Here is a 22,830-nt window from a genome sequence, read left to right on the forward strand (position 1 = left end):
TTGATTTTTGACAAAGGAGCCAAAACCATCAAATGGAAAAAAGATAGCATTTTCAGCAAATGGTGCTGGTTCAACTGGAGGTCAACATGTAGAAGAATGCAGATCGATCCATGCTTATCACCCTGTACAAAGCTTAAGTCCAAGTGGTTCAAGGACCTCCACATCAAACCACATACACTCAAACTAATAGAAGAAAAACTAGGGAAGCATCTGGAACACATGGGCACTGGAAAAAATTTCCTGAACAAAACACCAATGGCTTATGCTCTAAGATCAAGAATCGACAAATGGATCTCATAAACTGCAAAAGCTTCTGTAAGGCAAAGGACACTGTGGTTAGGACAAACGGCAACCAACAGATTGGGAAAAGATCTTTTACCAATCCTACAACAGATAGAGGCCTTATATCCAAAATATACAAAGAACTCAAGAAGTTAGACCGAGGGAGACAAATAACCCTATTAAAAAATGGGGTTCAGAGCTAAACAAAAATTCACAGCTGAGGAATGCCGAATGGCTGAGAAACACCTAAAGAATTGTTCAACATCTTTAGTCATAAGGGAAATGCAACTCAAAACAACCCTGAGATTTCACCTCACACCAGTGAGAATGGCTAAGATCAAAAACTCAGGTGACAGCAGATGCTGGCGAGGATGCGGAGAAAGAGGAACACTCCTCCATTGTTGGTGGGATTGCAGACTGGTACAACCATTCTGGAAATCAGTCTGGAGGTTCTCAGAAAATTGGACATTGAACTGCCTGAGGATCCAGCTATACCTCTCTTGGGCATATACCCAAAGATGCCCCAACATATAAAAAAAGACACGTGCTCCACTATGTTCATCGCAGCCTTATTTATAATAGCCAGAAGCTGGAAAGATTCCCCATGGCTTTCTTGTACAATCCAGGACTACCTGCTCAGGGACTGTACCACCCACAGTGGGCTTGGCCTTTATGTCAAATTTTTATTCCCTCTGGTCCCTTAGCTGAGATGGGGAAATACTTAATTAACAGTCTCTTTTGGAAACACCCTCACAGACACATTCACAAATCACACCTTAATAGTTCTCTCAGTAGCCTTTGATCCAAACAAGTTGAGTCTTAAAATTAAATCATACTCCCCTAAAAGATGTCTCCATATTGCCATTTGCTCGTCTTTTAGAAATCATGGACTACAGATTAAAGATAAGTATTTATATTTCAACTTAATGTCTAGATTATTTTTGTACCATAGCTAATTGACTTTATTGGTCTGTCTGCAGTCAAAGATTTAAGTTATGTTAAATGAAATGAATCAATTGGATTTTGTCTTTTAGAATAATGTAGTAACTGCTATGCAGATCAGCTTTCTGTCCCTCCCTCCTCTCTCCTCCCCTCCCCTCCTTCCCTCCCTCCCTCCCTCCCTCTTTCCCTCCCTTCTTCCTTCCTTCCTTCTTTCCTTCTTTTCTGTATGTCTCTGTGTCTGTCTGTCTGCCTGTCTGTCTCTGTCTGTCTCTGTCTGTCTCTCTCTGTGTCTGTTTCTGTGTCTGTGTCTGTCTCTCTCGCTCTGTCTGTCTCTCTCTCTCTCTCTCTCTCTCTCTCTCTCTCTCTCTCTGTTCATTCATGTTCTCGATCGTGTTCTAGACCTCTGTTGTCCTTACTGCTGTTCACCTTACTTCTCAGGGCTTCTCTCAGTGTAAACGGAAGCTCACCAATAATGCCTATGGCTAATCTGGACTTGTTCCTGGGATCCCTGTCTCTGCTTCCCACTTTATTCTTTCAACAATCTTAGACGACATTTACTATTTCCCCTTTTACAGTAAGATAACGAAGTAAGAAAAGGTTAAGCAACTTGTCCAAGATTACTTATATGATAAATTGTAGAATTGGGAGTCTACATGACTTCAAGACCTAAACTTTTTCTCTATACCACCTGTTTTCACTTACTGTGCTGTAAATAGTTAGTATCTCTTGTTTCCTTCCCTTTCACTCTACCCAGTCAGTAAAACTAAATTCTGGAGTACAGTGACACTTTTATATGCATCTTTGCCTTATTAAAGCCATCTAGGTATTTAATAACTTGTTTGTTCATTTAAATGGGGGAGGATCTCACTAAAGTGTCTTCTAATACATAGCTTTTAGTCATATATCCACAAATACATGCTTGAGTAAGTCGAGTATGGTGGTCAAAAATCTCAGTTAATCTACATAGATCCTCAATATTACCTTATCTGAACTAAATGAATGAAAGAGATGAAGAGAATTTAATCTTATTTTAAGTGCCACCTGTGTCTCTCGGACATTCTTTTTAATGTGTGTATTATATGTATTAACAAAAAAGATATAGATCTGGTAAATTTACTTTCTGAAAGGCTATGTAAGTTTATGTATTTACACATTTATATATCACAAGCAACAAAAACTCTAATACCGATCAATAGGCTTCTTCCTAAGAACTTGAGATAAATTGTAACCAACACTGTAACTCTAAGACACTTTCAGACTCACAAACATATATATTTATTTTAGACAAGGTCTTACGTAGTTCAGACGAGCCTTGCACTTGCTGTGTGTGTAGCCAGGAGTGAATCTGAACTTGATTCCACTGTGCTTACCTTCTGAATGCTGGGATTAAAGGCATGGGCCATAGCACCTGGTTTATAGGGTACTCCCAGTTTTTGTGCATGCCTGGCAAGCTCTCTCATAATTGAGGTACACTCCAAGTCTCATAGAACCCTTCTTGAGAGTCCTTATTTGAATATATTAGTCTTTCATCTTTGAATATGCACTTCCTTGCCCTATGCTACGCAATGCCACCTACTTATGTTTCAGGCATATGAAAATGATGCCACAACTCCTGCATTTCTCCTTTTTAAAAATACGAGTCATTTTCTAGTATGAATTTATCTCTCAAACTGTTGAGTGGTAATTTTTAAAAACTTATTTTTATTTTAATTTGTTTCTTTGGGGGGTGGTATATGCACGTGAGTGCAGATGCCTTTGGAGGCCAGAAGAGGTCATTGGGTTCCCTGGAGCTGGAGTTAGAGGTGAGTGTGAGCTGCCCAACATGGGTGAGTGCTGGGATCTGAGATTGGGTCCTCTGCAAGAGCAGTATTGTGCTTTTAACCACTGAACCATCTCCCCAGCCCTGGAAGAATGATTTCAGTCTCCTGTTTTGGGAAGAGTCACTCCTTAACACATTTTGTTGTAAAGTCTTTGAAACACCCTGTCTTCATTCACCCTGTACTTGGGGGATATTATGTAATCATCTCATGATTATTAGCTGGGATGTGTTGTTAACTTTTTCTATAGTTTGCAGGTTGAATTAATGTTGAATTTAATACCTAATAAAGCATTTTTTAAATTCTCATTTTGGTAGTCTAATTATCTTAAAAACTCATTTGCCTAAAAGATGATGGGTTTTAAACTTAGTGTATTTGTTGACATCATTGAGGTAATCATTCTGGTGTCTAATTTATTTGTTTTCTTTGTGGTATGCGGTAACTTGATTGTTTGAGATCAGCCAAGTACTTATTTGAACATTTTATTATATTGCTAGTATTTGCATTTCCAATTTGGCAAAAAGTCATTCGAATTTGGGGATAGACTGACTGTGCAGTGTGTCTTATTCCTTTTCTCTAACACTGTCTACGTAGTGTTGCTAGGCTGAAGTAATGACATCTATGAGCTTTTAGAATATAGTTGCCTAAGGATAAACTGAATTTGACTTCATTAGTGCACAAATGATAGGTTTGTGTAGAGTTATTATGGCATTAATCAATTTGATGGATTGGAAAAATGACAGAATTGAAGTAGCATGTAATATTAGTGCCTATTATTTTACAAATTATGTCTTCACCTACATTCATATGCCAGAGGAGTCATGTTGTACTTTAGAAATGCAGAATTTTAAAACACGAGAAATCAACAACAGAGGGGACCTTTTTTCATGGCCTGTCTCTTGGCCTCTTATATTAGATCAAGAAATGGACCTTGGAATCTAGACTTTTTTATTAGGTCACTCCTTTCATAATGTGAAGTACCCTGAATGAATGGGATGGGAGGATCATCTGCCACCAGAATGACTTAGCACTTACCTTGACATTGAGGACACTTAATGTGATATGTAAATAAGAGACTTAATAATATACTTCTGTGCATTTATTTGCCACCAGTCATTTCAATAGTGTTCTAATGGACTACTAGTAAAGAATATTGATTCTTTTTAGGATTATATTTATTGATAAAGCTTAAGGATAGCTTAAATACAATTAAAAGAATGTTGAACAAATATATTTTGATTGTTTCATCATGTATAATGCTAGCAATTTATGCATTGTTTTATGGCTGTAACAAATTTTTAAGAGTTTATTTAATTTAATTTTTAAACTTAAAAATTTTAGTTTTATTAAGACAGTGTCTGTATGCTGCCTGTGCTATCCTGGTACTTGTGATCCCCTTCTGCCACAGCCTCACAAGTGATGCAATGATAGGATGTGTCACCTGCCTGTGTCTGTTCCTTCTTAATTTTGTTTTGTCGTCCTCAACATAAATACATAAAGTGGTAGAGAAGGTCTATTTTGAAAGTGTAAGAAGTAGCCTGGCTAGAGAGATGGCTCAGTGGTTAAGAGCACGGACTGCTCTTCCAGAGGTCCTGAGTTCAATTCCCAGCAACCACATGGTGGCTCACAACCATCTGTAATGGGATCCAACGCCCTCTTCTGGTGTGTCTGAAGACAGCTACAGTGTACTCATACACATAAAATTAATAAATGTTAAAAAAATACCCAATTGCATAAAAATAACCCTTCTTTATTCCCTAAAGATTAAAATATAGAGACATCCTCTTTTGTTCTTGATAAAGGAAGACACTAAGTAGGAAATTGACTAGGGCACTATAGAAAACTGGTAAAGGACTGAGTAGTTTTTCAATAGCACTAATTGGGATATGCACTTAGTGCTTTGACTTATTCTAGTTCTTTTTTATTTCATATTTACAAAATAGGAATAAATTTCTTAATAAAATTGAGTGTATATTTCGTGAATACTATTAGAATAACAATTCTGTTGTTTTGAATTTAAGATTTGTCTTTATGTAGATGACTGCTTTGTCTACATTTGTATCCGTAGTTGCCTACAGAAGTCAAGAAGAGGGCACTGGCCCCCTTGGAACTGGAGTTTCAAACCATGGTTGTGAACCACCATATGAGTTTTGGCTAGCCTTTACTTACTGAACCATATAGTAATTTCTTTTCTTAGAATGAATTTCTCTATAAGCAGGCAATTTGTGTGTGTGTGTGTGTGTGTGTGTGTGTGTGTGTGTGTGTGTGTGTGTGCCCTGTACATGCACATGTAGGTATGTGGAGGGCAGTGGGTTGACATCAGTTACTTTCTACCTTATTTATTTTGACAAGGTTTCTTACTAAATCTGGAGTTAACCAGTTTGGTTTACTGGGCAGCCAGCAAGCCCAGTGGTGTTCCCTGCACTGTGATTAGAAGCATGTGTTGAAGTACCAAGCTCTTTAAATGGTGTCGAGTGTCAAGCTTAGGTCTTCATGCTTGGATGGCAAACACTATCAACTGAGCCATTTCTCTAGCTGCTAAAACAGGTTGTTTTAATTTGGAATTCTTACAACAAATAGATTTGTTGTTGTGATTATTTAATCTCAGTGGGGGTTTCTAACCCACCTTTGGTCATTTGGTTTCCAGATAAAAGATACAAAACTTTTATATTTATAGTAAGCCTTAATAAACGCTAGAGCTGGGCAGATATCTATCTCTATGCTATTATGTATGCTTCCTGCCAGTGACCCTGAGGTAGAACTTGCCATACATATTCCATCCTAACTTTTATTGGCCAGTCCTCATGGCCATGTCTTCATGATTCACCTGGTCCATGGCATCTTCTCCTCTCCACCTTCTCTTTCCTTCCTTGTGGTTTCTGTCTCAGACTCCAAGCCCAGGAACTGAAACTTTGCCTATTTCTCTTCTGCCAAGGTACAGGCTTGTAGGCATCTTTATTCTCCAATCAGGGATAACTTGGGATGGGGGGCAAGGTTACATAGCATCTAATGTGCAGATTCTCTTGTCTCTGGGGGTAACCAGACCTTGGGGTCCAGTATTTAGCATTACAATACATAGCAAAAGACTAAACCTCAACAGAGATTAGCTTGAAATGGTGATTAGACAACAAATTGAAACTTGATAAATTCAAATTTAATATTTTGGCATGTATTATTAAAATTCTGTGATTTGTTTGAAGCAATTGAGAATCCAAGATAACAAGTAACTTCAGGACTATAGAAAAAAATTGTATCTAAGAATTTATTTCTTAGGAAACTAGAGATACAATATTGACCTAACAGTATGATAGTGTAGAAAATGAGGTATGACATAAAACAAATATAAACTATATGGACTGTACTGTAAAAGAGGAATTATATTAATTATAAGATCCTTCTTGATGGATGTGACATTGTCTCTGAAGATGTGTGATTGAATATTTGCCAGTAAAAAGGATATTACAGGGAAACAATTCAAGCAAATTCATAAAAGTAAGAGAATCTGAAGTGTTCAAGAAAACAACATATTCTAGTTGGACAGAAAGAAAGGTCTTGGTGTTAAGTGGTAAGGTACCCAGGGACCCTATTAGTATTCTCTGCTAATTCATTTATGTTTTTCCCTTAGCCTTTTTTTTTGGTCAAAAGTTGATTTTTCTTTTCCAAGAAAGAAAAGGATTCTTTCTTGTTCAGGAGCACATGAATACCTGGGTCCCATGGTGAAACTTGAAATAAGTAACCAATTAGAACAACATTCTGTCATGTGGGATAGAGTGTATATCTTGTACTGTGCAAGATAATCCTTTGATGTTCAGAAGAAAATAGCTGTAAATTAGCCATGCATTTCTTATGCAACTATAAACCCTAAAAACTTGACATTTCTATTTGACATTTTACATTTAACTACATAGTTTTCATCAGTGTCTTGTTACTGTGATGAGTTCCTATGAAAAAACAAAGCAGAAGTTTATTTGTGGTTTCAGAGATTTCCAAGTCTGGTAAGCTGGCCTGAGGAAAAGGAAGGCAGCCATCATGGAGAGCTCAGGAGAGGGAGGCCACTTGCTGGTGGGCAGGTAGTAGGGTAACCTGGCCTTCAAAGGCATATCCCTAGTGATGTACTACCTCTGATCAGGCTCTACCTCCTAAAGTCTATAGGTTTCCCACAGAAGTTTCAGCTGGCCACCAAACCTTTTAACATAGGAGATTACGTGGGGTTCGTGTTCAAATCATAACAATCAGATTTTAATGCTAAGGCCCAAACTCTAACATGTTGTCTCACTGTTAATGCTTTCTGCATCCTATGACTTTAACCTAGGGTTCATCATTTAAAATCTCACACCCCATTAATGCAGTATTTCAGCATGCAGGCCCAAATAGAGTTAGCAGTCATGGTTGTTGATTCCTTTAATAGATATCAGACACACAAAATGTTTACACTAAGAGTGAAAGTAGGAAGAGTTAAATAAGTTGAAGTTGGAGATCTAAATTTGATTTTTAAAAATATGTTTCTTGGTATCTTCCTTATCTTCCTTGCAGTACTCAGCATAAAATGATGCAGAGCAATAAAACCCAAAATTTATCTAGATAGCATTTTCTGTATGCTAGGTTCTAAGAATGACATGAATTCTAGACTCACAGTTTATTTTCTGCTTGGACACATAACTAAGCGCTCAGATTATAAAAACCGGTGTCTGTGTAAGGGAGTGTTTGAGTAATTTAGGGAAATCAATAGAGACTTCTAGGGATAGCTCAACTGCACCATTTGTAGGATACAGTGCAAAATGAAAATTTGAAGCTCTTGCCCACAACTATAAAGATTCCAGGACTGGGGCAGCAGAGCACTTTCATAGGTTTGTAGGCTTAATTTTTTTTCAAAACTTACTTTAATCAGGGTTTTTAAATGCTTCAACCTTCCTTTTAGCCCACTGACTAGAGGTAGCAGAAAAAGGTTAGTAGGAAAAGGGAGTTGTGGATCTGTTTAGAAGTAGTCCTTTGGGGGTGATTCCAATCTTCATTGTCAGGATATCAGCAGTTCAGTCCAATAGCAAATATCAAACACGAATCAATCCAGCAGAAACTCCACTGAATTGGCAGGCATCAGCAGAAGTAGCAAGAATCATTGGGAATATCATGAGAAGTCCTTTGGTGTATTTTTCTCAATGAACTATAAAGATCAGTGAAGACCAGCGAGGCACAGCGAGATGTGGCAGTGCACGAGTGTCCTCACTGTCTGTGGGGTTATAGTTATACTCTTTCTAGACATCACGTGCCCTCTTAAGCATCTGATCCAGCAAAACACATATCCTCTCACAAGACAGCTTCCAGAAAAACATCATGTGACACAACTGAGTTTCCTAAGAAACCAGAAATTTCTGCTTCATAGGTCCTTCCTGATTGCTGGCTCTATTAAGTTGCACAGGTTATATGTTTATAAACCAGATTCTACCTGAGCAAGTGACATTTGAGCTGAGATGTGATGACACAAGATGGGGGAAAGATCATTCTAAGTAGAGGAAACAAAAAGAGTTTTGGGGCAGGAGAAACTGGTGCATTTAAAAACTGGATGAGGGTCATTGTGCGTGGAACACAGAGTGGGAAGATGTGTGTAATGGGTAGAGAGTGTGATTTTCCTAAGGGTGGGAAGGATCTGGGACATCATGTTGTGGGCTTGGATTTTTATTGTAAGAACCACATGTTGGCTTAACTTTTGAAAAAAATTATATATATATATTTATATATATACTGATATATACTGTTGCTGTCTTCAGACATACAAGGAGAGGAAATTAGATCCCATTACAGTTGGCTGTGAGCCTTCGTGTGGTTGCTGGGAATTGAACTCAGGACCTCTGGAAGACCAGCCAGTGCTCTTAACTGCTGAGCCATCTCTCCAGTCCCTATGGCTTAGATTATTTTAAAAACCTACTTTTAATAAAGGTTTTAAAATGTTTTAACGTCCCTTTTACCCTACCACCCACCCACCAGAAGCAGTGGAAAGGGAAGGTTAATAGAGCAAAAAAGGATGTTTGTTTAGAATATTTCTTTGGAGTAAATCTAGCCCATGTTGTCAGGATAGTAGTGTAGTTGACACGAATCAGCAGCAGCAACTCAGTGTATTCACAAGCACCGTCTATGAATCAGCAATGGCAGATTGATCTAGAAGAAACCTAAGGCTTTCCAATTGGTCCAAGTCCACAGAAGCATTAAGAGTCTGCCGGAACACCACCAACAAATGATAGCATACCAATACCACCAAGTGTCATCAGTGAAAAACAGTGTCAGCAAAGCCCAAGGATGGCCAACAAAGAATGACAGGGCGTACAGTACCATCCCACATTGTCCACTGTCTGTTGAGCTATATTTATATCCTTTCTAAGCAGTACGAGTTCTTTCAAGCATCACTCTATGCTTGAAACACCATATGCTCTTTTTTCAGGTTGCCTCCAGAAAAGCACCATGTGTCTGTCTTAGCAAAACATCTTTTCATATGTCTGCTTTAGCAAAAACATCCTCTCATAAGACAGGTTCCAGAAAAACATCACATGACATAACAGTCTCCAAGGGAATCAGATATTTCTACTTCAACCACATGTAACTCTTTGTATTGTTTAGGTATAAGTAACTTGCACCTTAGCATTGAACAACCCTTTTGCCTAATTTTCATTTTTTTTTCTACTCCCCTCATTTTTGTTTTTTTGAGACAGAGTTTTACCAACTCTCTTTTAAGAAACTATTTTAGTTTTACCTTTTCTAGTTGAGGCTGCTCTTTCTCTAAGGATATTTAAAATGACCTTTCATATTAGGGAGTGCTTTAGTAGTAGAAGTTGAGAGTACATAGAGGTAAGTGGTATGAAATATTATTATTGGAAGTAGTTTTGGGTGTTATGGTTTGCTCTGGAGTTATCTGTATTTTGATGCTAATTCCGCTGCCCGAGGGACGGCTGCCTAGTCATGTATTCAGGACTCAGGTGAGTTCACCAGAATCTCCTCCCCATTTAATTTGTAAAATACAGGTGTGGGCCGATACAGGATAGAACGAGGCCTGTCATTGGACGAGAAGGAAGGATGGGCGGGAGAAAAGTTTGAGGGAGGAGGAGGAGAGAGGAGCCTCGGGACAACAGGAAGCCGTTATTGAGATTCCACGCTGTACCTTTACCGGTCGTTATGAATGTTCTTAAGGGATGGATGTACCCGGTTGCTTTGTATGTCTAGGTGGGCAGTTATATCTTACTAACTGGATCAGAGGTTATTGGGTTGTGTGTTCTTCCATGTGCGGGTTTAAGTGTAAGGGAGTGTGGGCGGCTGGTCTGGACCGCCACGGAGTTGGGATGTTTGTTTCTGGCATAGAAACTTGCCTTGGGAACTAGATAGGTAGAGAAATTGCTGCCAGGCTCAGAGAGAGGCCTTCGGCAGTGTGATATGGGCTAGAGCAGAGCGGGTGAGACGCTTTGCTGACTGAGATTGAGATATCTATCAGGTATCTTGGGGCACCGCGGTACCGGACTTGGGGCCGGGTAAAAAGACTGTTTTATTTTTATAATTTTGCAACATTTGGGCTCTAAAACATTTCCAGTCAATTAAAGGACAGTTAAAAACTGAAAATATTGTATTTTCTTAATTTTAAAAATGCTACAGGTGTTATAAGTCTCTTGTCATTTAAAAATGTCTATCCCTTTATTTGACACATAACTCAGGGGCAAATGATGGAGTGGGACTTGCTTGATATTGGACAAGAGAAAAACAGAAAAACTTGTCTTTTTGGGCCGAATCTTTTGTCAGGTGTTTACAATAAAAGGCTTTAATTACTGCAGCAAGAAATAGCCTTTATATTTTGTCATATGTGGGAGATAATTGTTCGTGCTTCTTAGATTAACTTGTATCAGTAGTTCTCAATCTTCCTATTGCTGTGACCTTTTAATACAGATCCTCGTGGTGATCCCCCAACCATATAGTTATTTTGTTGCTACTTCATAAGCATAATTTTGCTATTATAAATCATAATTGTAAATATTTGATATGTGGCCCCTATGGAAGAGTTTGGTCCTCCCAGGGATTGTGACCCGCACATTGAGAACCACTAACTTGTTTAAGAGCTTATTTCCTAGAATGGCATCTCCATGGATCATTTGTAGAGCTATCAACGAGCCCCCAACATGGAATGTTCACTCCTAGCATACTTGCAGAGTAGCACTAGTGATTATTTTCCCCACACCATACTTTAAATATAATTATTTAATCTAGGTCACGTAGACTGGGCTCATATTAATGTATGTATGCTCTGAGATGCTCAGGAGTGAGTTAGATGGCTTGTTATTTTCTGTATACAGTTTCTTATCTGCTGATCCATAATGCTAGATTTCCCAGCTGTTAAAATGGCTATATTAAGTTCATCAATATAGGGGTTGGGGATTTAGCTCAGTGGTAGAGCGCTTGCCTAGGAAGCGCAAGGCCCTGGGTTTGGTCCCCAGCTCCGAAAAAAAAAAACCAAAAAAAAAAAAAAAGTTCATCAATATATTTACCTTTTAAAAACTGGTATGTTTTATGTGTGAAGAAAATATCAAATGTTTTCATAGAATTTTTTCCTGGAAATTTATTTTCAATATCATGAGTTGAAGTACATTTTATGTATTCTACCAAGCAAAACATTAAGCCCGTCCACCCTAGTTTCCAGCGGTAGGGCTTTCATACCAGACCTTTTGGTATTTCTAGGCAGCTTTGTAGTTGGGTAGTATTTTGCAAAGATTCTATTGCTTTCATATAAGTATATACTCAATTGGATTATATCTGGAGAATCTTTCACAGTGAAAGTGATGAATTAACTCTGTGTGTGTGTGTGGTTTGTGGTGTGTGGTGTGGTGTGGTTGTGTGTGTGTGTGGTGTGTGGTGTGTGTGTGTGTGTGTGGTGTGTGGTGTGGTGTGTGTGTGTGTGTTCTGTGTGGTGGTTGGTTGGTTGAGTTCAAACCCAGTATTTCATATATGCAAGGTGAACACACTGTTTCTGAGCTACTGGAATTGAAGTTTCAATTAATGTTCACATTATAGCTCATATTATAAGCTAATAGAGTAGCAAGTATGGTATGCAAGATGTACACTGTGGCTCACACAGAGGTATAGGACACAACTACTTCCTTAGTTATTAAGTCTTAATATAATTACCCTTTGGAAATTTTATAAATATTATTTCTGTGTTTCTTTATGAACAAGGTTAATAGATTTCTTTTACCAATTACCTCTTAAATGATCCATCTTAAAATACTTACATATGTAGATTTCTTTTAAAATCAACTATTATATTAAAATTGATATGTTGCTATGTCAGAGACTGGTTCAACATAACATAGAAAACTATCAATTATTAACTACCACAACCCACTTTCTTGTTAAGAACAACCAGAATTGCTGTATTAGGGTTAATTATATTGGTGTTTTATTTCCTTTACAGAGATCCTGATAGTTCCATATTCCTCAGCATAGTTGAACAAATACTGTTTAAAATTGAATGTTTTTCCTTAGCCCTGAGAGATTGTTATTCTCTATGGATTTTCTATACGTGGAATCTTCATGTATTCTGGAGAGTAAGGGTCAGGGACAAGCATCATCTGAGGATTAAACTAAGCTTTACCAACTTTGTTTCACACTGTAATGCTGCTCACTGCTTATTATACCACTGGGCTGTTAGTTTTTGTAGTATGACAGTCCTGAAGTCAAGGCAGTAGATCCTTTCATATTCATTCAGATTCCTGTGTTTTTAAATACTACTTAAAAAAAAGAAAGGTGGTAAGGCTGTTGACAGATGTGTCTGCTTCTTTCATCCAGTGACATTTTCCTTTTTGGTAAGTATAATAAAATGTTCTGGACATTATTTTACTATCTTTTTTGTACTGAATAAAATATTAGTATTTTTGTATGTATTATCAATATTTTGGGCATAACTATTTTTAAGGAAGCTATTTTATTTTTTAATTATCTTTTAATTTGTCAAGATAGTTTTTTTCCTGTGAAAAACATTTCCACAATAAGAAAGCATTTAAAACAGCCTAACCTTTGTCTGCAGGTTATCATACAATCTAATGAATCTAGGTATGATTCATTGTTGTAGTTAAGTGTCACCTTACAGTAGACTTTGAATGCCTGCCAATGTACATATTGAGGAGCTTGGCTGATTATTGATATGCTTTTGTGCCACGTGCCTACTAATCATTGCCTTGTTTCTGCAGCTACAGAACCATGGCCTGAAAATGCAACCTTATATCAGCAACTGAGAGGTAGGTTCTTGTTCACAATTAAAAATGGTTTGGTATCAGAATACACTTACAACCAGCAAACTCACTAATTAAACCTAGCCAGTTGACCAACCAAGTAAAGAAATGAAACTTTGCAGCCCCTAAATGTACTAATGTAATTTCCTGCAATGAGAATATAAAACACAAAGAAGGGATTCCCTTGTATAATTTGTCTATTAGGTTTTACCCAAACTTGTACCTGCCAGTTAAACCAACTATTCATAGCCTATAGGGTCCTTAGTTTATTATTGACTCATTATATTGGCTGCTGTAGGCAGTGTAAAATGATGTGGTTGCAGGAGCACTTGGCAGATTTACTGCACCAATAGCTGAGACAGCAGATTTTTGAAGTCCTTGTGGTAAAGTGGGCTCTCAGTAAAAAGGCACTGTTAAAATGTATAGGCTAGGATGGTTCAGGCTCCCTTTAGCGGCTCTTCATATATCATCAGATCACATTATGGACCCCATTTGGGGCTCAGCAGCCTGCTACAGTTGTCAGAAGACTGCAAAGTAATGAAGACTAATAGGCAGCAGCCCCCGTCTTCTAAGCTTGGAATTTTTATTGCAGTGAACTTGTCATCTTTCTTTTGTGTGACAGACCTAGACACTGTGCAATATTAACTGTAAGCTGGTTTATATGGTTGTGAATGCTTTTACTTTTAACTAGAAAGATTTGAACAAATAACTATTTTACTTCATTTTAATGAAAAGAAAATTATTTTTAAAACTTAAAAAATAAGCGTTTTTTTAAATAAACAATTTTAATTGCTGATAAAATGAGATAAATGATCAAATAAATTTTAGAACAGTCCTATTTTATCATTATTTACACATGGTAATGTAACCAAAATTATTACATAAAAACATTGATATAAACCTTTATAATTTCATTAGTGTAGAATTTTTTTAAAAATAGCTTTAAAAGTATTATAAATATGTTTTGCTTATTTAGAAGTTAAACTTTTGGACCTTTCATTATGTTTTCACAGAGGAGCAAATTTTGCTTTCTGACAATGCAGCATCTCTTGCTGTGCAGGTAAATATGTGAACAATGTCATTTGATTCTTTGTGCTAAAGGATTTCTATGATTTGGAGTTGCAGTCCACTCTACTGAGTTTCTGATACTGTATGTTTAGAGTTTTTCTGTGCGACTTACTATTATCAGTATATCTTATTCTTCTGTGAGGTATGATTTTTATATAGTATTTTCAGATGTCACTATGCAAAATAAACTTCATTATTCATTCCTTTAAGCAAAGTTACTTTTAACCAGTAGACATGTTGTGTCTTAGCGGTTGTTTTTACTTTTGGTTAGATATGGTAGTATTTGGTTTGGAGTGATAATTTCACTTGGAGACTTAAAATTATTTTCTAGCTTATTTGTGAAGAGTTACTCACTGCGTATTTTCAATCGTCAGTCTGCCCATTGCGCAATGCTGACCTTCATTCCATCTGCTAGTTGTCAGGCAGTTAGAGTCTTTCTAGCTACTCCTTATATATTTATTGATTACATGTGCATTGGTTATTCCCAGTTCCCTATTGTCTACAGTGGCTTTTTAAGTTGTATATTATAGTTGTGTAATCTGAAAAATATTTTTAGCAGTGTAAACTTAAAATTGTATTATGGAAGAATTGTTTATTTGGAAAAAGTAAATGTTTTTGTAGAGTTAGAGTTTATGTGAACATTGTGCATGTCCAGCTGCTTAGGCACTCAGTTTATGTAGTTTGAATCACAGGGATTTACTGTGCAGCTGTGAAAGGAATGAGCAGATCTGTAACAGAATTGGAGGCAGGACTGTGAGCTGCTGCTGGACAGAGAAAGGGAGGAGAGAGGCTTTACCAAGCTTTTGTCACTTTGGAGGCATAATGCTAATTATTAATTTTAATAGTTTTAGGTCATCTCATTTATAGTTTTATTTAATTTGATGACCTTTGGGTTTAATATAAACATCTAGTATAGCAGTAGATAGCATGGCTTTCAGCTTATCTGTGTTTTAAAGCAGGCGGGAAGAAATGTGCTTGGATAATTTATTAGTTGGCAGGTCTATTATGTTTCTTTTACATTTGTTTTATGTCTTTTACCAAGAGTATAAGTTGTAATTTTTGCTTTTACTTATTGTTAAGTGTTATTTAATTTTTATTTTCTTTTTATCCTAACTTTGATAAACAAATTTTCAGTTTTGTGTAATATATATGTATATGCACATACACACACTTTATACAGCTTTTCTTAATCTTTTCTCTTTAGTAAGATAAATGGAATTTAAGTGTCATATATGTCATATATATATGACATAGTGTGTGTATATGTGTGTATGTGTGTGTGTGTGTGTGTAGCATACACTGAAATAATACACTCAGTACATATATATTGTATAAATAGTTTGTCTTGTCTGATAAACAACAATGCAAATAAATTATTTGTTGTGTGTAAAATAATATTTTCAATCTTTGTATCTTTGAAAAGACAGCTTCAGGGCATAGTGAATATTTTAGATGATGTAGTGTTTCTTGACCACTTTTAACTGTCACTTGGGACATAGCACTTTAAGGATTTAACAAAGCAAATTAACATTTTTTTTTTCCAGAAAAATCTTCCAGTGCATGTAGTGAAAGAAAGCTATTTTGTATGTGGTTTCAGCAGGTTTACTCCTTACTAAAGCCATCTAAGGATCCCTTGTGAAGAACCCTTAAAATGAAATAATATTATTGTAGGGAATACTGCAGTAATTAATGTTGAACAAGCAGGAAAAGTATTTTGGGTAGAAATAGACATAGCTCAGCTAGGGAGTGTTTGACTTATTGAAGACATGACAGTGGTTAAGTGTGTTGGGTTGTCAGACTGTTGGAGGAGTGCCATTGGGTATCCCTACTGGGCAGACAGTGTTTATAGGGCAGCTTTCAACAGTGAGCTCTCCAGCTCCAAATATAAATGGTGTCAAGTTTGAGCAGCCAAAGTATAGATGATTTAATCAGTTCCTATACAAAGCAAATGTCAGAATATCACTATTTTAAAAATAGGTATTTAAGTTTTTCCTGGAAGGGAAGAAAACAAACCAACGTGGTGTATATTATTGTTTTTATGGTTCCTATTAATTTGGTTTTCGCCATAGTTTCTCAATCAAAGTTGCAACTGAAATAATACCAAAAAAGACCTTTTAAAAATAATTGAATTTTGCTCAACCATTTCAATTTTTTATCCTACATATGTCACTTAGATGATAAATTAACCAGCATATATTAAAATTCTTGGTTTTCCTCAATATTCTTTGGCTTGACAGCTGATAGTAGCCATGACTATAAATGTGACTTTCCCACATATCTGATATAAACTTTATGGATTAATTTTCTCCTATATAGAGAGGAGCAGCATCTGTTTAGAAGAATCAGCTAAAGTCTTCATGTTTGATGTATAAACTTGATCAAAACAATGTGAGAAGTATTTATAAACTGTATTTTTTCTAGAAGAAACCAGATATCAAACATTGGACATTTTAATAGCCAGGCATGCCATCAGGAAATTCAAATTTTACTTATCATGGTCGGTTTATTATATTCCAGAAGCTAAGTGCTTGGTTATTTTTAATGAAAGATACCTTTATGACTTCAGTTCAAAAGACAATAGTTTTCTGTTTGGTGATCAATTCTCCTGTGATTTGCTTTTCTTTGTATCATTTATCTACAAGTATAGGTTTGTGTGAGTGCTGCTTGGCCATGATGGAATCTTGACTGCTGACTGTAGTAAAAAGTTAGTCTGATATATTTTCATGAGCTCAGTGTTTGTGTTACATTGTGTGCACACACATTGTATATAGAGAGACATTTCTCATTTTAAAGTGCTACTTTGAGAGACTTAGGGTTATATCGATTAGTAAAACAAGCCTGATCTCTGTCACTATTGTCTCTTATCCCCCAAATTTAAATCTGTACAGCAGATAATACAGCGCTGGCCACTAACTCAAAAATTTCTAGTAGCCTCATTAAAAATGTAGTTACATTTTAGTAATATGTTTTTTAAATTAATTAATTTATTTATTTTTACACTCCAGATTTTATTCCCCTCCTGGTCCTCTCCACCCCCAGGGTTCCACATACCATACCTCTCTCCCTACCCTGCTGTCCCACCCCAAATTTTAGTAATATGTTTTACTTAGCCCAGTATATGAAAATATTATCACATAATCAATACAGAGTACCTTTTTCATATTAAATTCAAAGTCTAATATTTACAATTAGACTAGATCTCAGTTTCTGCTAGCTATAATTCATATGCTCAGGAACAATATATAACTCTTGCCTCTGGTATTGAACAGTACTTGTTTAGAAATACAATAGAATAAATACATGAACTCTTAAGTTTTTGGAGAAAGTACTTTTAAAAAACTTTAAGACATGCTGGGCGTAGTATTGAATTCCTTTAGTCCCTTATTTAGGAGGCAGAGACCGCATATCTTTGAGGACAATCTGGTCTATATAGTGAGTTCAAATACTGCCAGGGTTACATAGAGAGAGCCTGTTTCAACAGCAGCAATAACAAAACAAAACAAAGAAAACAAAACTCCACAAGACTATGTCTATACTGTTTCAGACTGTGTTCTCTTTTATAGCAAGTACCACAGAGTGAAAGGGGAGTGTATCTCTGTTCCAAGAACTCTTTGTTTTACAGGTCGTTGGTGGTGCACACCTTTAATCTCAGCACCCCAGAGGCAGAGAGCCAGTTGGGTATCTGGGTTCTAGGTTGTCCAGGATAGTTAGGGCTGGTCCATAGTGAAACCTTGCCTCAAAGCCCCCAAAATTAACATATTTAAAACACTTAGAAAGACACTTTGGGTATTATAAATATGTGGTGGATATTGATTATTTCCTTCTATCTCGACTCTTGGCAGAAATACATTTAATCAATTATAGCAAGATGATTAGAAGCTTGTAGGCTTGATAATACCTGGAATAAAATATTGGTAAAATTTTAAGGGGGCCACTTTTATGTTCATATGAACATTATAGGTTTTATAACCACATTAAATACAGGATTTATTAATTCTTTTGGAATTTCATACATGGATTTTGATCATATTTACCCTCCTATTCTTCCCGAACTCTTTCCAGATCTACTCCCCATTTTTACCCTCTACCACCTTTGTGTCCTTTCTCTTCTTTCTATTATCCAACAAGTCCAGTTTCTGTTGCCCATATACTCATGGGTATGAGGCTATCCACTGAAACATGTGTAACCATGTTTTCACTATGCCTAAAACATGTTAATATTCAGTGGGTAAACCTAATGTTATCTAAGAATATTAAGACTTGTTTTAAAATTTAATATTAAATGTTTGTGTATAATTTGTTCTCCTGAGAGCTTTTACGTAGAGTATTAGGATCTATTCTTACTACAGCCCAATGAAAGGTACTACTGTAACTCTAGTTTTTAAGTTGTAGGGCCAAAGAGATGTCTCAGTGATTAAGAGCACTGGCTGCTCTTCCAGAGGATCCAGGTTCAGTTCTTAGCATCCATATGGTCCATAACTCCAGTTTAAGGTATGACATGGTATACATGGGAAGCACCAATACACATAAGAAAAATAAAAATAAAATCAAATGTGGCACATACATACAGTTCCAGCATTTTGGAGACCGAGACAAAGAAGGTCACAAATTCAAACCAGCCATTGGCTAGAGGAATTTCAGGCCAGCTTAGGCTATATAGTGAGGTCCAGTCTTAAAACAACCAACAATAAAGCCAGAAAACACAAAACAAAAGTTGTAGAAATCTTTAAAGTTCAGAGATGGTCTTTCTGAAAACACAGAAGCCAGCAATTATGGAGGAAAACAGAAAGAAATGGTATTGGTTAGTTCTGCATATGGGTGACACTGTGCTGAGCACCTCATTTTTATTAACTTCTTATATGAGGCTAGTACTGTGTGAGTTACATGTCAACAAACCCTCTCCCATGAAAGTCCTGTGGAAGTGGTTATTACAATTCCTACTTCTCCACAGAAGAGAACCACGGTGAGGCAGAGAGGTTCAGATGTTGACCCAGTAGTGTGTGAACTTTTAATCATGCATTGTTTCTGACATTTCTTAGCATGATATACCTTACATTAAGGTATGAAAGCTAAAACATGTCTGAGTTATTGGAATTTGAAAATGAAGTAAAGGTGTTCTTTTGTTACTAAGCTTGTAGATAGTGAATAAGAAATTTTCTTGAAAAATATTAAAGCTACAGAAATAGAAGATGTTGGTGGAGAATTAATACCCATTTTGACTTCAAGGAATTATATACTTGTTTTGTGAATATCTTTTATATATATTTATATATGTATAATATATGTATTATATATAAATAATATATAAATTATATATACATAATACATATATTAACCATATATAATATATTATATATATAATAAAATACTACTTTCTAGTGGGGTTTAAAAATAATGTTATTTAACATATAAAGCCAATTTATTTTGTTTTGTTTTGTTTTTTGCCTTTTGAGTGTTTTTTTTTTTTTTTTTTTTGTTTTTTTTTTTTTTTTTTTTTTTCAGAGCTGGGGACCAACCCAGGGCCTTGCGCTTGCTAGGCAAGTGCTTTCACTGCTGAGCTAAATCCCCTAACCCCCTATAAAGCCAATTTAAACAACCTTTTCTTTTTTGTGTTTCTGAATATAGAATCTATAAAAGTAGATTTTTTAGTGTCACAAATTGATGATTATTAGAATATTTCATGAAAAAGTAACCTTTTTTTACATTAAGAATCACATTTAAAGGGACTGGAGAGATGGCTGAGTTGTTAAGAGCACTAAATGTTCTTCCAGAGGACTGCGGTTCAATTCCTAGCACTCACGTGGCAGTCACAATGTCTTTAACTCCAAGATCTGACACCCTCACATAGACACACATACAGTGCACATAAAATAAAAATAAATAAAATTACATAAAAGCAAAGAATGGCATTTAAGCTCAGACTAAAAATAATGTGTTTCATTTAATCTTTTTATTTTCTTAGGTTTTTTGTGAGTAAATAACTCTAAAAATGAAAAAAGATAGTAAAAGCTATTTTCTTTCTGTTACATTGTCAATGCAACATTTTTATAGGCTTCATTAATGGTGTGAGTAGTAACAGACTAACCTGTAAGATGGGCTCATATATACTTAAGCTCATGGCCCTTGCTTTTGCTTTTCTAGCAAATGAAGCTTTGTAGGTGGAGGTATTTATTAGTGCTTCAATGGTAATATTCTAATGTAGTCTTTGGAGGTGAGCAGTGAGAAATACCTTTTTTCGTTTGGATTGCAAATCAGTTGTTAGATTGGAAAATGTGTGAAAATAGCTCCTTGTAAGTCATTTAGATGGCCACAGTGACAGCTTACCTGCCGAAGTTTAGGTGAAATAATCTTGAGTGTTTTTGTTTCATACAAGTTGTTCTATGCAGGTGAAGTGCCAGCTTACACATACGAAGACTAGAAGGATGCTGTTAGTTGATTTGTTAATAGAGAATGAATGGAGTATTATTTTCTAGAATTATTTAGTAATTAAAGCTGCTTTATAGTTTCATAAAATATAAATTTAAAGATTCTAAAGTCTATCCTCAGTTTGATTACCTCTGTAAAATGAGGTTTTGTTTACTTTCAGAGTTAGGAGAAGGCAGCAATTACGAAAAGGAATGTAGTGACAGCCGTCCTTCTCAGTGTTCTAAAATGCGCAGGATCTCCACAAACTGCAGATGTTTCCTTGATTTTGTTGAATTTAAATGTAAATTCTTGAGATTTATTGTTTTACATTACATTAATTAGGTCATGATGGTAAGTTACACTTACAACACCTGGCATGAGTTATGAAGTATAAATATAAAGTATGAATAAGGAGAAAATATGATGTTTATAAAGCAAAACTGGACTTAGATTGTAAGCAGAACTTAACAGTAAATCAATCTTAATACTCACATTAGTTCTTTAGCACGTAGGTGGTAGGATGTGCATAAAACATCTGAATTAGTCTTGTAACGTTTGCACTCATGAAGTATTGCATATTCAAAATATACTAGGAGGCTAAGTGGTCATTTTAAGTAATTTGTGAAGTAGTTTATACCAGTTAATATTTTCTAACGTAAATAGTTATTTATCTTATTAAAAATCTATGTTTTTATAGGCCCCTGAGAGATTATAAGTTGAGTATAATCACTTTTTTGTTTGTTTCTTTAAAAGGTAAATATCAAGCTGTATATTAAATTTTGTTGGTTAAATAGAATAATGACATAGTGGTAAGAAGACTATTTTTTTTAGTAGAAAAATGCTAGCATTCTTCATTATTAGATGTGTAGTATCAGCATAATCGATCCAGCAATATTACATTTGAGCTGAAAACACACTTAAATTTGAGACCATACACCATCCGGTATGAGTGAGACATCTTTCATATAGTTCTAAGATGAAATTACCCTTGAATGAATAGCATCTTCATTTATCTTCAAACCTCTTCTGTGCTTTTAGTGAATCTGCTCTTTCACCATTCCACAAGAATTACATTATACTGTTATACCAGAGTACCTCTGCAGTGTGAAATAGATTGGTTTGGAAAATGAACTTGGCTTTGCTATAAATTACATTCACAGGTACAAAGGAATTTGTTATTTTGTTTAAAATAGTCACAAACATAATTATAGTCTTAATTTATGTTAAACTACAGATAGAGCTATTACTGTAACTGTATTAGCAACTTAATATGTCTCTTTAAGAATGATACCTAACACTTCTCATTTGCAACCTTAGATACATTATTTCAATTACAGGATCTACAGCTGTTTGATATAAAATGAATTATTTTGTGGATATATTTGTTCGTAGTTTTTAATTTTAAGACATCTCTCTTCAGTAAGGTAGAAAATAATTTTTCAGTTGTCACCACAGAGTTTCCTTTGTGTTCTAGTGAAACAGGATAGGAATTACAATTCAGAATCATTTTCATTTTGTGCCCTGAAAGTGGCATTGCATGCTTGAGAATAAGCCTTATCAAATTTTCACGCAATGTGTTTCAGATGTAATTATGACCTGACTAGACTCTGTTGTAAGGTGGGAAGCCTGAGCCGTGTAGACTATGTACCCTTCTAGATGTTAAGTAGCTTTCTTTTTTTTTTTTTTTTTTCCCGGAGCTGGGGCCCGAACCCAGGGCCTTGCGGTTGCTAGGCAAGTGCTCTACCCCTGAGCTAAATCCCCAACCCCTGTTAAGTAGCTTTCTTAATGTGCTCTGTGTGACACGAGAAGCTGGATTAAGCTTTCAGCAGTCTTAATCTTCACTAATGAAAAGTCTTTAAAATTTTGAATTATTTTAACATTTACTGGCACTTGGCCTATGTACTGGTGATATGTAATAAATGAGAGTATTATGTGTTAACTTTTTTCATTATTTTTTTAAATTTTTTATTAGATATATTTCTTTACTTACATTTCAAATGTTATTCCCCTTCCTGGTTTCCTGTCCATAAGGCCCCTTCCCTCCCCTGCCCCTCTCCCAT

General features: G+C 35.8%; 1 protein-coding gene across 1 annotated transcript in view; it reads left to right on the plus strand.

The window, feature by feature from the left end:
* Mtx2 (metaxin 2) overlaps positions 1-22,830 on the plus strand; it is a 61,507-nt gene that overhangs the window by 10,673 nt on the left and 28,004 nt on the right. The window contains exons 2-3 of the mRNA XM_032903514.1: positions 13,256-13,303; positions 14,311-14,357. Of these exons, the coding sequence (XP_032759405.1) occupies positions 13,256-13,303; positions 14,311-14,357 (95 nt within the window). The remainder of the gene's footprint in view (positions 1-13,255; positions 13,304-14,310; positions 14,358-22,830) is intronic.

The sequence above is a fragment of the Rattus rattus genome, chromosome 5 (genome assembly GCF_011064425.1).
Source record: "Rattus rattus isolate New Zealand chromosome 5, Rrattus_CSIRO_v1, whole genome shotgun sequence".
NCBI classification, from domain to species: domain Eukaryota; kingdom Metazoa; phylum Chordata; class Mammalia; order Rodentia; family Muridae; genus Rattus; species Rattus rattus.